The following is a 13,543-nucleotide window of genomic DNA, read 5'->3' as shown; positions in this document are numbered from 1 at the left end:
ATGCGATGTGCAAACTGTTAATTGTCGTTATTAATGATTATACTCACTGTGATTTGAGCACTTAACTGAGAGCATTACTTGCATTAAAATCCTCGGAAGTTTTTAAAGTGAAATACTATTGTTATCCCTATTTCATGGACGAGAAAACAGATTTATAAGAAAGGTGAGGGAAGTTCAAGGATCTCGCCCCAGGTCACGGAGTTAATAACTGGTGGGACCAAGCTGGGGGAGACTTGAGGACAGTGGTTTCAAAGTGACAGCCCAAGGACCGAGGCTGGCTTCTGGATATGCTTTGTTTGTCACATAAATGATTTTAAAATTTTAGAATTAAGTGTCATTGTTTCAAAATTGGGAGATTTTAGATAGAAATCCCAAATTCCTTTTTCTGGAAGATCTAGCATTGCTGCCTGCAAATTTTTGTATGAACAATAGCTGGAGCTGGGTAGCAGCTGCTTCTCTGACAGAGACCAGCTCGCTGAGGTCCTGACTAGGCCTGCTCCACTCGTTTATAATCCCTCCCCAGGCCCTGAGGCCTTGCAATCTGCCCTACCTGTTTAATCCCTATCTATGCCTGTGTGTCAGGCTGTCCCTTCCATTCCTACCCGCCTCTAGGGTAAGGGTACAACTAGAGCTTTATAAGTGAGAACTATCCCAGATATTAAACCTTGAAGTCTTTTCCTTTGTTTTGCTTTCTTTGGAGATTAATTAAATTCATTCACACACTACCATTTTGGCAGGAGGGTGGGGATGCATTAGATTGATAATACCTTTTAATAAAACTAAGGGAGTTAATATATAGTTTTACAGTTTGAAAATCATCCTAGTTTTCTTCAATTTTTAACACTTTTTGTTTTAATTCATAAAGTCAGATTGAGTGTGCATCTTAATGTCTGTAAATTTAAGGTGAAAACTTGTATTTTGTCTTTATTTGCATTTATTTCTCCAATAGTGAGTCCAAATATCTTTTCATTGGTTCATTGGCCATTTGTATTTCTTTTCTTTTGAATTATCTTATCATATTTTTTATCCATATTTTTATTAGGTAATCTTTTCTTATTGATTTATGAATGATTTGTGGAAATGAAGAATATTAATTACTTGTGTGAATTCAGAGTTTCTTCCCCATTTGTCCATGTCTTTTAATTTGGTTAATACTTTTCTGGTCATACAGAACTTTTAAATTTTTTGTGTAGTACTTTTAAAGAAATTAAAGTTCTGGTAAAGACTCTCTCCATCTTAAGGTTTTGTTTGTTTTTTTTTTAAATACCCACATATCCAGAACTTTTCAGGTTTAATTTTTATATTTAAATTTTTGATCCACCTGTGACATATTTTTTTTCTAATAAAGAATGAGATAGAAAATCCAGGTTATTATATGTCAAGTGGATCACCTACTTTATTTGCATTGTGAATCATATTTTATCCACTGTTTTGAAATGCCACATCATTTATCAAATTCCCTTATATACTGTAGCCTCCTTCTGGAATATTTATTTTGTTTAATTTTTTGTTCATCCATTTATTGTGCCAATACCAAAGTATTTTAATTATAATATTGTATTTTAATATGATAAAACTCATTAGTTCCTTATAAATCTTCATTTTCAGAATTTTATGGTTATTTCATGTTTATTTTATTCCATGTAAGCCTCATATCATTTTGTCACATTCAAAAAATATACAGGTCATATTTTAGTTGAGAAAAACGTATGCACTATTAGAGGAAGAGCTGATATCTTTAAAATATTGTAGTCTTATCTAAAAATAAAGTTTCTCTCTCAATTTTTTCACATTTTTGGTATTATCAGTTAGGTTTTAAAATGTTTGTTAAAATTCCAAATATTTCCTATTTTGTTGGTATTATAGATGGGAAATTATCAAATATTATTTCTCTAACTTTTTTTTGATTCTCTATTTTATCTTTTTACTAAGCCAGTCATCTTATTAAATCCTTCCAATGCTTCTAATAGTTGCTGTAGATTAGGTTTGATGTTTCAGATCACATAATCACACGATTGGCAAAGAAGTGAAAATATGTCGTTTAGTCTAAAAAAAATCACCATTACACTGAGAAAATAGACAAAATCACAGTGAACGTCCATTAAGTCTCCACCACGATATTTGCGCCCTGGCTCCTGCCAGCATCTGCACTCAGATACAAGTGTCTCCCTCCCTCCTGATACTGTCCTTCTGAGACCACGCCCTCCTCGTTGATCCTACCTTCTCCCTCCTGCAGAAGAAAATTGTTTTGGCATTCTCACTTTTTTAACATTAATTTTTCCTCTACTGAGTTATTTCCATCTACATGGAAACATGTCATTATTCTTCTGATCTTAAGACGAAGCGGATTTCTCTTGACCCACTTGGTATAGCTAATTCCCTTCCTCTGCTCCCCTCTGCAGCGAGACTCCTGTGTTACCTACACTGCCCGGCTCCCACGTCTCTCCTCGCCGTCTCGCTTTTATTTCAGAGTGCCGTCTGCCTCTACTCTGCCACTGAAACAGACCTGCACGTGGCTAAACCCAGTGGTCAGGTGTCAGTCCTCATCTTACCTCACTGATCTTCAAGTGGCTTTGAGGAAGCAAAATCTCAGTCCTCCTCCCACTTCCCTGGTTTCTCCTCTTTAATCTTTTTCTCTCTTTCTCTTTCTTTCTTTCTTTTTTTTTTGGCAGGATCCTCTACATCTTCCAAACTCAACACTGGAGTGTCCCAGGGCTTGGTTCCAGGACCTCCGTCATTATCTCTCCTCACTCCCTTGGTGATCTCATCCAGTCTCCTGCTTTTAAGGGCCACCTACAGGCAGATGACTCCAGTGTACGTTTCTCCCCTGAATTCCCACTATTATTAACGTTTTATAGGCATTTCAAACTTAACTTGTCCAAAATTAAACTGCTGACCTAACTACTCTTTCTCCCTCCAAATCTGTTCCTCAGATACAGCTTCCATCTTCTCAATTATACAGAATCTGAGATGTTTCCATCACTTCTCTCTGCCTCTATACTCTGCCTTATTCCTTCTAACTGGTCCCTCAGCTTCCACCCTGACCTGCTACAGTGGTTGAAATCTGATCTTGTCATTCCTCTGTTCTCAAATACCCCATTGGCTTCCCATTTTCCCCAGGGTAAAAGCCAAAGTCCACGTGATGCCTACAATGATGCCTTTGCACCCTGGGTCCCCCGTTACCTGTCTGGCTTCATTTGCCACCGCTCTCTGCTTGCTCACTCCACACTAGCCACACTGGCCTCCTGGACCGCGGCAGAAATGATCCCACCTGGGAGCCTTTGCACGTGCTTTCTCCTGTGCCTGGAACCCTCTCCCTTCACGGTCACGTGATTCACTCCTCCAATGTAATCTTAGGGAGGCTTCTGCGGCCACCCTGCTTAAACTAAAAATCTGCCCCCGCCCCCGCTCCTTTCCCTGACTTATGGTATTTCACCTGTAGCTCTTATCACATCTTCTAACGTAGTAGATAGATACTAATATTTTTAAATTTCATTTATTACCTGTCGCCCCCAACCATAATCCTTTGCAGATAGAGATATAGAGATGTAGATATAAATAGTTGTTTTTTACACCCCTTCGCTCTGTCTTATAGAATAGTAGCTGGCACATAGTGGATTCTCAATAAATATCTGCTTAATTTCGAATAAGATAGTAATAGTAATATCTATTTTGTAGGGACTAAAAAGAACGAAACAGAAATATTGGACAAGAACCGTATGAAAGGCGCATGGAGATAAATCTGAGTAAAAGTGTTCTAAAGTTCTTATGTTGATCTGGAGAGAAGTAAGATATAAACTTAGAATTTGTTAGATATATATGCTAAAAAGTAAAGGGTAAAAACAAGAAAGAAAAGCATTAAACCAGTTAAAACAAGATTAAAAAGGAAAAAGAATAGTAGAAAGAGCAGGAAATAATAGAAAACAAAAAGTGAGATGATAAAGGTCTGAACGTATCAGTAATCACAACAAATTTAAATGGACTAAACACATCCTTTAAAGGTTAGAGATTTTCTGATTACATACAACATTTAAAACCAACAAAACATAGCGAAATGTTCTTTAAAAGAAGCAAATCTGAAACTTAAGGATACAGAAAGGGTGACATCAAAGGAAAGTTAAATGATCTACTCTCAAAAGCTCTAGGAATACAAAACCAACATCACTGTAAGGGAAGGTTAAGGTCGCCACATGAGAGCAAATGGTTCAATTCACCTGGAATATACAAGTCTAAAGTTGAGGGCCCTAGTAAAAAAAAGTCTGAGTATATCTGAAGAGTAGAATGTAGGAGAAATAAAAGGAAAATATTTAAAATGCTATAGGACATCTTAATTCATGACCTAGGTTTAAATGTTTTTTAAAAACTGTGTATTTGCTAGATTCGGGTATTTCTTTTCTTTTCCTACATTATAATCTTCGGGTCTATGGATTTAAATAAACCTTATAAACTTATTTGAAAAATCTATGTCAAAGTCTGTGTAAAGCGGGCGTGTTCATAAGTACCTGTCATTCCCACCTTTTTATATGGCACAGGCTCAGAAAAGGCACGCCAGCAGTGCACAAGTATTCAGCGGCACCTGCAGCACTGCCTCGCTGTCAGAGGCTGCAGCCCTCACCTGGATGTTGAGCTGTTTGTCATGCAGTGCTCTCTGCAGCTCCAGGAGGCTCCCCTTGAGGGTTCTCAGCTTCGCTGCCAGCTGCTCAGCCTCGTCCTTTCTGCGAGCCTTGCCCTCCAGAAGCAGGTTGTCATTGTGGACCGAGAGCTCCGATAAGGCCACCACCTTCTGCTCAATTTCCACCAGCATGTTCTGGGACAACAGAAATAAGGATGACATTCACACCCTCTGGCAGCCTCTGCAAAGACCGTTTCTCACAGCGAAACGCAACACTTCCTCAAGTCTTCCACCAAAAGAACATGCCTTCATGGGTTTTTCTCCCTAGTTTTCCTATAGCCTTGAAGAATAGTATATGGATTTTTAAAAATTCCTTGAGCATCTTAATTTTTCTCTTATTTAAGATTAGCTATTATATGATGAAAATCATATTGGAAAAAACACACGGAAAGCCCATTTTACTTAACCAACAGATAAAGAGAAAAGACCACGCCTTGGTGTTATCTCATTATTACAATTATTTTATGATATGACTGTTAGATTGTGATGCTTATGGCTAATAATAGTAAAGACTTTACATGATCGAAACTTTTCTTGTTAATTTTCAAAGGATTCTTTTTCAAAACATTGCTTCTTTGGGTTGACTTTTTATTTTTCTGATCGTTGCTCTTATATCTTTTTATTTATTTATTTACTTTGTTTCTTCTGTGACGTATTTTTAACCTTACATTTCTGAAAGTCTCCCTAAGAATTTTACTTTCACTTTCTGCGACAACTCTCTAGTGCTGCAGGTTTTCTACTAAAATGGAGGCTAATCCAGAGACGAAGCAAAATTGTCTCCCTTCTTTCAAGGCAAGACTTAAAACAAAAACTAAAACAAAGCAAAAAAAAAAAAAAAATCTAGCAAAACAAAAAACACCTGTCTTATTTTCTACAGAAATTATTCTTTTTTTATACTCCTTTCCTCTGAACATTTTCAAATGTACTTTCTAATCTATCGAGTAATTTTCAACCAACTAATTTATTAATGAGAAAATATATTTTATTTCCCTGTACAAAACCAGAACTACTGACATGAACTTCTAAGAAGTAGATTTAATCCAAAAACCTAGAACTAAATGGAAAAGTAAAATTTTTAATGAAATGGGATTTAAAGGATGATATCCTGAAAATTATTTTGGGGAAATTAAAATAATTTTGTGCAGGACTGACTTTTGCAGTAAGCACAGCTGGCACAGTGCTGAGGGTCCATAATATTTTGGGGGGCCCAAGAAATATCTTAATTGTAATTTCTTTTAAAGTCAGAATGAAAAAATGAATATAATAATAATGAATCCACTCTGGATCATATTAGACTTTGTATCGAAGCACTTTAAAATAAAAATATAAATTTTAGTATTTTTATAGAGGGAGGAGTCCATGGAAGCAAAGCTTTCAGGGCCCCAAAAGTCATAATGTGGCCCTGATTAAGTGTAAAAGCCATACTTATAATTATATAACTGGTTTTGAATTGACAGAAGAAATGTTGTATACTTGTGTAATTCTGTATGCTTCTAGTTTCTAAAAATATTGTCAAAATGCCACTTTAATACTTTGTAAAAATCCTGAAATATATTATCTGAAGTATGGACTTTATGCATAACTATAAAAATAGAGATATCTAAAAAAGGGAGATGTGGGAGTAATGATAAAACATTTCGAAATGCTAGTGCATGTGGTAATTTCAAGTGTGAGAAGGAAATGCTAAAAATAGATGTCTCTTTTCAACAAGCAACTTTAGAAAAGATAATATAAAGAACAGAAAACAATAGCAGGTGTTTCTCTATTGTCTACCCTCAAGGCAGACAATAATAGTGCCTTGAATATATGCAAGTTGCCCAAAGAATTTGAAAATCCAAATTGTAATGATCATTATTACAATAAACTTCAAATCATACAAAGAATGACCCAAATGGCATACTATATATTAAGCAAAAAAATAGTGTTCATTAATTTAATGGTTTTTGCATATTTCTTTTGATGCCAAATGGGATAAATATGAAGTCATGCTTCCTGATACTTAACCCTGAAGATTAGGTAGGGTTTTCTAGAGACTTGGTAGTTAGTTAGTTGTGTGAAGTCTAATATGTTCATCATCATTGAAATTTGATGATTGGCACATGGGAGTTCAATATCTATTCTCTATACTTACATGTGTGTTTGAAATTAACCAAGAGGTAAGAAAATAATATTACGATCAAAATCTTAATGCCAATACTCCTGACATTAATTCCTAGAGACCTCACATCAGAGAAAGGAAATTCTCTGCTCCAAAGGCAACCTCCCTGTGTTTAGTCTGTCTGCCTAGAACTGACTGTTTTTCCAAGTTTTCCAAAAAAGCATATCAGAATTCGAACCAAAACAGCAACAGAGCACCTAGGGACACTTCCCGCTGTATTTACCCACAGTCTGATTCTCTGATACGAATTCTTCTCATTGGCTTTGTATTTCTTTTAGTCTCCGTATATAGACACTATAAGTGTTTTTGTATCTATAGCCTTTTTAAAAAATGTCCCTTAGGAAGTTGAAGATTTTCTAAAGATTAGACATTATTGGTAAAATTTTTCAAAAGACTAAATTCAAGATTGGATTTCATTTAAGTTTTTATAAGGTATTGTTTTTCTGTTCTTTAAATATGTAAAGTATATAGGTTGTGAAAAATCCTGTATCTACATCAAGCCTTTCTTATTACGTTTTCTGTGTGTTTTTACACTTAAAACCGTGCTTTGTGGTTTGACATATTCCTTCGAGACCATTTTCATACCTGGCAGTCCACCAGCTGGGCGTCCATGTCCATGGGCTCCTCAGGCGTACCCAGTGCTAGGTCCAGAGTGGCCTTAGTGCTTAAGAGCCAATGGTCCAGCTCATCGACTTCAGAGCGATACCTCTGCAGGGCCTGCTCCTGTCTCTGTTCTTCCAGCTGATCATTTAACTTCTCCTAATGAATTAAGCAGAATGTAACATAGATCACCCGAGGGTAAAATTATTAGACTTCAACACAACAGACCAGTGGTTCTCAGCTCTGGCTGCACATCAGAACAAACTGAAATAATACTTATGCTTGGGCCGCATACTAGAACAGTAAATTAGAATTTCTGGAGGTGAGTCTCAAGATTAGTATTTTTTAAAAGCTAGTATTTTTTAAATCCTATGATTTTAATGCGCACCTAGAATTGAAACGTTCTTAAGTGACATAGTTGCAGGACCAGGCAGATCATGTGAATGATGGAAATCAGTCAAAGAGTAGAACAAAACAATGGCATAAGACAGCTGGTAAATGTCAGCAGCTACTTGACCTTGGTGCTGGGGAAATTGTAGGGAATGGTGAAGACTGCGGCAAACTTGAAGGACATATGGTCCACCTAAAAAGGCAGCATGATGCAGTTTTAGGCAATTCATTCCTGCAAGAAGAGGTGGTCCAGGGTTACTGGTTTCTTGAGTGAAGACAGAAATTCAATGTTTTTGTTTAGATCTCTGGAATTTTTTCAATGATGGCAAATAATTTACATTTTAAAAAAATATCCAGGCCAATCATTTTATTTTGAAACTCCACAAGGGTTTTATAGAGTAACTGGGGACAATATTATAAATTAAAATTTTAATTCTTAAGGTACTCTAGATATCTTAAAATTTAGTTTATGAATAATTTACTATTTTTAAAATCAAACTTTTAAAAAATAGTTAAAAATAAAGATTAAACAGAGCAGACACGTCGCTTTTAAATTTCTCTCAAACGAGAAAAGCCCACACACTCAACAACAGGACCATGATTAACTGAATTATGCTATAACCAGTAGCTAACTAAAATAATACTAATGAGAAATGTATCAGGAACTGATTATGTCCCAGAGAAGCTGCTAGACAAGGAAACAGACACGCTAAAGGCCTTTATGGAGCCTCCAGTCTGACATCAAATATACGTAGGGCCAGGAATGATGAGAGAAAAAGGAAAATAACTTATTTTTAACACACAAGTTATTGTTACCAAAATTGCTCTCTCGATCAAATAATATTAAAGGTAAGTAACACGAACTGGAATCGCCAGAATAAATTTTCATGAACCAGTGTGCTCGCGTTGGCTGCCAGCAAGCCAGTATTTATTGACTTGTCACAGCACCAGTAACGCTATTGACAAAATTCTCTTAAACATAGCAGACCATTGTGCAAACCTTCCACAATTTTCCCTCACAAGGCCCGTGCCTACCAAGTATTTGCTTTCCACATTCTCAATTTGTCATGCTGAAATGAGGCAGAAAGGGGAGAAAAGACGCATTCATGGCTCCACACTGACAGTGCTGTGCTCACGACACCCTCCCCGAGACACGACACCAGCTTCTTATGAGCGGGGAACAATAAAAATGTAGGTCACGGAAGGAACCCAGATACGTGTCAGCACGACTGTCAGAGTCGGTGCGGACGTGAGGGGTGACCTCAGAGCTGCTAGTTACCTCCAAAAGCTGTTGCTTTCCGGATGCTTTCATCTTGATGGTGGACATGCGCTCTGCCAAGACGGTGAGCGTGGACTGCAAGGCCAGCTGCTCCGCAGGGTCGGACTCTGGGGACCCGGACACCAGCTCGTTTGCGAGGGACGACTGGAGCTCACTGATTTCATCTTGAAGCATGAGAATCTCATCCATCAGGGCCTGCGGAAAAGGAATCACGCTCATGTATGTATTTCTTTGGACTGAGAAAGCCCGTCACTAGCTGAATGTCACATTAGTAAAGATATTTCACTGGAAGGTATTTAACCAGCAAATAGGGGACCCATTAACATAAGTTTCACAATGAAAGTACCAGATAAAACGTCAGAAAATTTCTGATTTCAAAACCATTTGTGGCACTAACTTAAATAAATTTGAACGAGTTAATTAATCTTTCTGGTTTTCTGCAGGCTCATCCATAATCCGAGGGGGTATGCTTAATTATGTCTGAGTCTACAATTCTATGTTGAAAATAAAATTCATCACTTTCTCTCCCAATGTGATTCTTCCCCCAATTTTTCTCGGGGCTAACCTCCAGGCCCTCTTTTCTCTCTTCACAGACCCTCCCAGGTGATGCCGTCCAAGGCTTTAAATGATTTCTCACGGCGAACACTCCCAAAGGTATGTTCCTAACCCCGACACCTGACCCTGAATTTCAGGCTCGTATATTCAACTTACATGTTTCATGGGTATCTCCATCTTAGTCTGTATAAAGCCTGCTTCCTCCCCTGCCTTCCCCACCTCAATAAAAGGCACCGCCCTAGGAATCATTAGTCACACTTTCCTTTACTTGCCAAATCCAATCTAACACCAAATCCAACTGCTTTAATCTCCAAATATGTCCTGTATATCTACGTATCTCCTCTGCATTAACGGTCGACTGTTGGGCCTACCTGCTTATACTCCAGTCTACTCTTCACAAAGTAATTAGAGTGAACTTTGATTATTTATTTATTTATTTGTTTGTTTGTTTGTTTGTTTGTTTATTTATTTACTTTTTAGAGTGAACTTTTAAACAGGTAAATCAGTTCCTCTCTCTCCCCTGCTTTAAAATACTTTGTGGTTTATTGCTTCTAAAATAAAGTCCAAGCTCTTTACCACCCCAAAACGGTCTCACTCCTGCCTGCCTCTCGAACTATACTCCCTTCTCGCTCGCTACACCCCTGCCTTCATGAGTTACTCCAGGACTCTCAGAAGTTTCTGGAAAATGGCACCCCGTTTTCCTGATCAACATCTTTATGACAATTACACATCGTTTTTATTTCTCATTTTTTGTGTGTGTGTTTTATGACTTGCTCTTTAGCTGAAGACTTGACAGGAGAAATTCTTATTTCGAATTTAATTGGTATATTAGAAAACAGGCCTTACCGTAGGAGAGGTAACCATGACTTCAAGTAAAGAAACGTTGGCTTTGTATTTGCCGGTATTTTACAGTTTCTAATGTTGCCCTATTTTCATAATTCCCACCTTTTCCATAGACCGTAGGCTTTACTGTAAGCACAATGCCTTCTCAGAGTGGCTCTCAATAAATATTTTAAAGACAAAACAACAAGAAATCCTTCTCTTTCCCCAATATCAAGTGTAATCACATTTAATTAATTTCTTAAATAAACTATTATACTCGCATTATTATATACATCTAGAAAAGTGCACAGACTAAATGTACAGCTCTATGAATCCTTATAGACTGCACAGGTGTCCACGCTCTTGCCACCCAGATCAAAAAACACACGACCAGGACCCTACAAACCCCGTGAACCCCCTCCCAGTTACTACCACCCTTTTCCTTTCCTCAAAGATGACTGTGGCATTGGTTGATAAACATCACCGATTACTTCTGCCTGTTTTTGAGGTCTCTGTAAATGGAGTTATACCTGATGCACTGTTTTGTGTCCGGCCCCTTTCACTCCCTGTCACGACTGCGAAAGCCTCTCATGTTGCTGCATGTAGAAAGCTGATCGTTTTCATTGCTGTGGCATATTTCACGGTCACATGGTCTGTGGATCTTTTCTATTTAAGCCTTTCTAGTGGGTTCCTAGTGGTAATCTCATTGTGGTTTTAATTTGCATTTTCTTGATGACTAATGAGATTGAGCACTTTTTCCTATGCTTGTTGGTCATCTGGATATCTTCCTTTGTGACTGCCTGCTAAACATCTTTTGCCCATTTCTGTTAGAGTCTTTCCTTTTCTTATTGATGTGCAGAGTCATTTATTTGTTCTGGATAAGACTGTCTATGTTTCTTTTGGTTCTGTGTATTGCAAACATCTGCTCCCATTTTGTGACGTGGTGTGTCCGTAAATGAAAAAAGGCTTGTTTAACGATGCCTTTTGATAAACAGAAGTCTTAATTTTATTGTAGTCTAATGTATCAGCATTTTACTCTATTGGAAAAGTTAGGGCTTCTGGTGTCCTATTTAAGAGATCTTTTTACCTTGAAATAATGAATATATTCTCACACGTTATCTTCTAGAAGAATGCTATTCAAAGGATTGTCCAGGAAATGGTATTTGTCTGCAAAATGTCTGTCACCAGTTCACGATGAGATAAAGATGTTGTGGGTAAATATTAAGAAACTTTTACAGCAACTTGACATCAGCATGCTATCCAAGCAGTATTTTATTTTATTTTACTAAAATACTGCTGGTCTGTGCCGGATTAGAAATTTTTAAAAAATGTTCAAAAAGATTGTTCACTACAGATTGTTTGAGAAGCTGTTTTAAAACTTTTTTTTTTTTTTAACTTAACAGTTAGATCTACAATCCACCTGAACTTAATTTTTGTGCCCAATACAGGTAGGGGTCAAAATTTTTATTACATGGATGTCCAATTGACCCTGCTTTATTAAAAATCTTTTTTATTCAGTGTTGTGCACTTGACCTAAGTCGCGTGTCTGTGGAGGTCAAGTGTGCTTCTGGCTCCTGATTCTGCTCCATTGACTCACTTGGCTGTCTGTATCGATGCCCCTCTCTCATAATTACCGTAGTTTTATAAGTCTCACTCTATGGTAAGATCCATCCTTCAACTTTATGCATCTTCTTCAAGGTTGTCTTGGCTGTTCCTGACCCTTGCCCTTTCCAACATACATCTTTTCATACATTTGTGATGTAGCTTGTCAATAGATTTAGATTTAGCTTGTCAATATCCGCCAAAAAATTTCCTGAGATATTTTAATGGGATTGTAATGAATTTACAGACTGATCTTGTTTGTTATACATTCAAAATGCTTTTTGTCCAGTACATTATTTTCTACTACTTTATAATCATTTTTGGTACTTGATTGACAAAAAGTGTAAAATTCAGATATTTGGCCTGTTTAATTTAAAGTTCTCTCCAGAGCTACACTAACCTCATGGTGGCTTTTTCTGCATCGACCCTCTGCACAAACAAGAAGAGCCCCTCACAATTTCTCACCGTATTTATTATCATTCTGTCCTCCATGCCTTTCCTCACACGTTCACATTTACAGTACCCCCACCCAGTCCTGCTGCCATTCCAAATTTTCAAAATCTGTGTCTTCCAAAAGACCTGCTAGAGTCTCCTTTAATCTCCTTTCTGCCACTGTAGCCCACAATCACATTGCTTTTTTTTTTTGTACAATGTTAGTAATTCACTCCACCCCTAAAGCAGGCTTTTCAATCAAATTTATGAAAAAGTTTGTCTTTAAAAAAAAAAAGGTCCGGCAGTCAAATATGTCTTCACCCATAACCGTCTCAGCTGGTGGCCAGCTGCTTCCTTATCAAGTCTGACTTAAAAATAAGGAGAGGAAGATGAAATGCAAGTCTTCGGGTTTCTGACTTGTGGTTATAAGGAGGGTGTGGGCATGACACTTACGTGGTTTGGAAAACTACCTTGGGTGTCTCTAAAATGACTCAAGTCTGAGAAGAACATCGAGTTTGTGTCTGGTTCAACACCAAAGGTAAACTTGAATTTCACTGTGACTTTTAGAACTATCTGTATCAGCATGGTTTGTTTCTAATGTTGAGTTGTTATACGTATTACACAAACATAAGCAAAAATAACCTCAGGGCTCTACCTATTATCTGTCCTGGGCCTTAGAGTGGCAGGCAACACATGCCCACAAAAACGTTAGCTGCCCATAACAAAGGTCCCCCCCCACAGAGGGCTCATTCAGAACAACAGCCACAAGGCAGCCTATCAACAGCATTAATGTCTTAAAATTAAATCTACTGCACATTTTAGAGAGGCTAGCGAGAAAGGCACAGTGCTCCACTCAAATTCTATAGATTTAGGTAAGTGTTTAGAGGAAAAACGTAGGAATTAGGTTAGCTCTTTAAAGAAACACGTGTACCTCCAAGAGAGGTTGGGAAAGAAAGAATAATGGAAGTGTTTCTATTAATTTTTTAGGAACTATAAAAAGCATACTGGACTCTTTCACCCATATTCAACTGGA

General features: G+C 37.4%; 1 protein-coding gene across 2 annotated transcripts in view; it reads right to left on the bottom strand.

The window, feature by feature from the left end:
• Positions 1–13,543, bottom strand: part of LOC102879508 (nesprin-1) — a 140,148-nt gene that overhangs the window by 115,746 nt on the left and 10,859 nt on the right. For both annotated transcript variants that reach the window (XM_025049476.1, XM_025049477.1), the window contains 3 exons: positions 9,100–9,294; positions 7,416–7,589; positions 4,616–4,807 (listed from right to left, as the gene is read on the bottom strand). In XM_025049476.1, the coding sequence (XP_024905244.1) occupies positions 4,616–4,807; positions 7,416–7,589; positions 9,100–9,294 (561 nt within the window). The remainder of the gene's footprint in view (positions 1–4,615; positions 4,808–7,415; positions 7,590–9,099; positions 9,295–13,543) is intronic.

This window comes from Pteropus alecto, unplaced genomic scaffold, assembly GCF_000325575.1.
Source record: "Pteropus alecto unplaced genomic scaffold, ASM32557v1 scaffold176, whole genome shotgun sequence".
In the NCBI taxonomy this organism is placed as follows: Eukaryota; Metazoa; Chordata; class Mammalia; order Chiroptera; family Pteropodidae; genus Pteropus; species Pteropus alecto.
The sequence above is the reverse complement of the archived record's forward strand: the minus strand, read 5'-3'. Positions and strand labels throughout refer to the sequence as shown.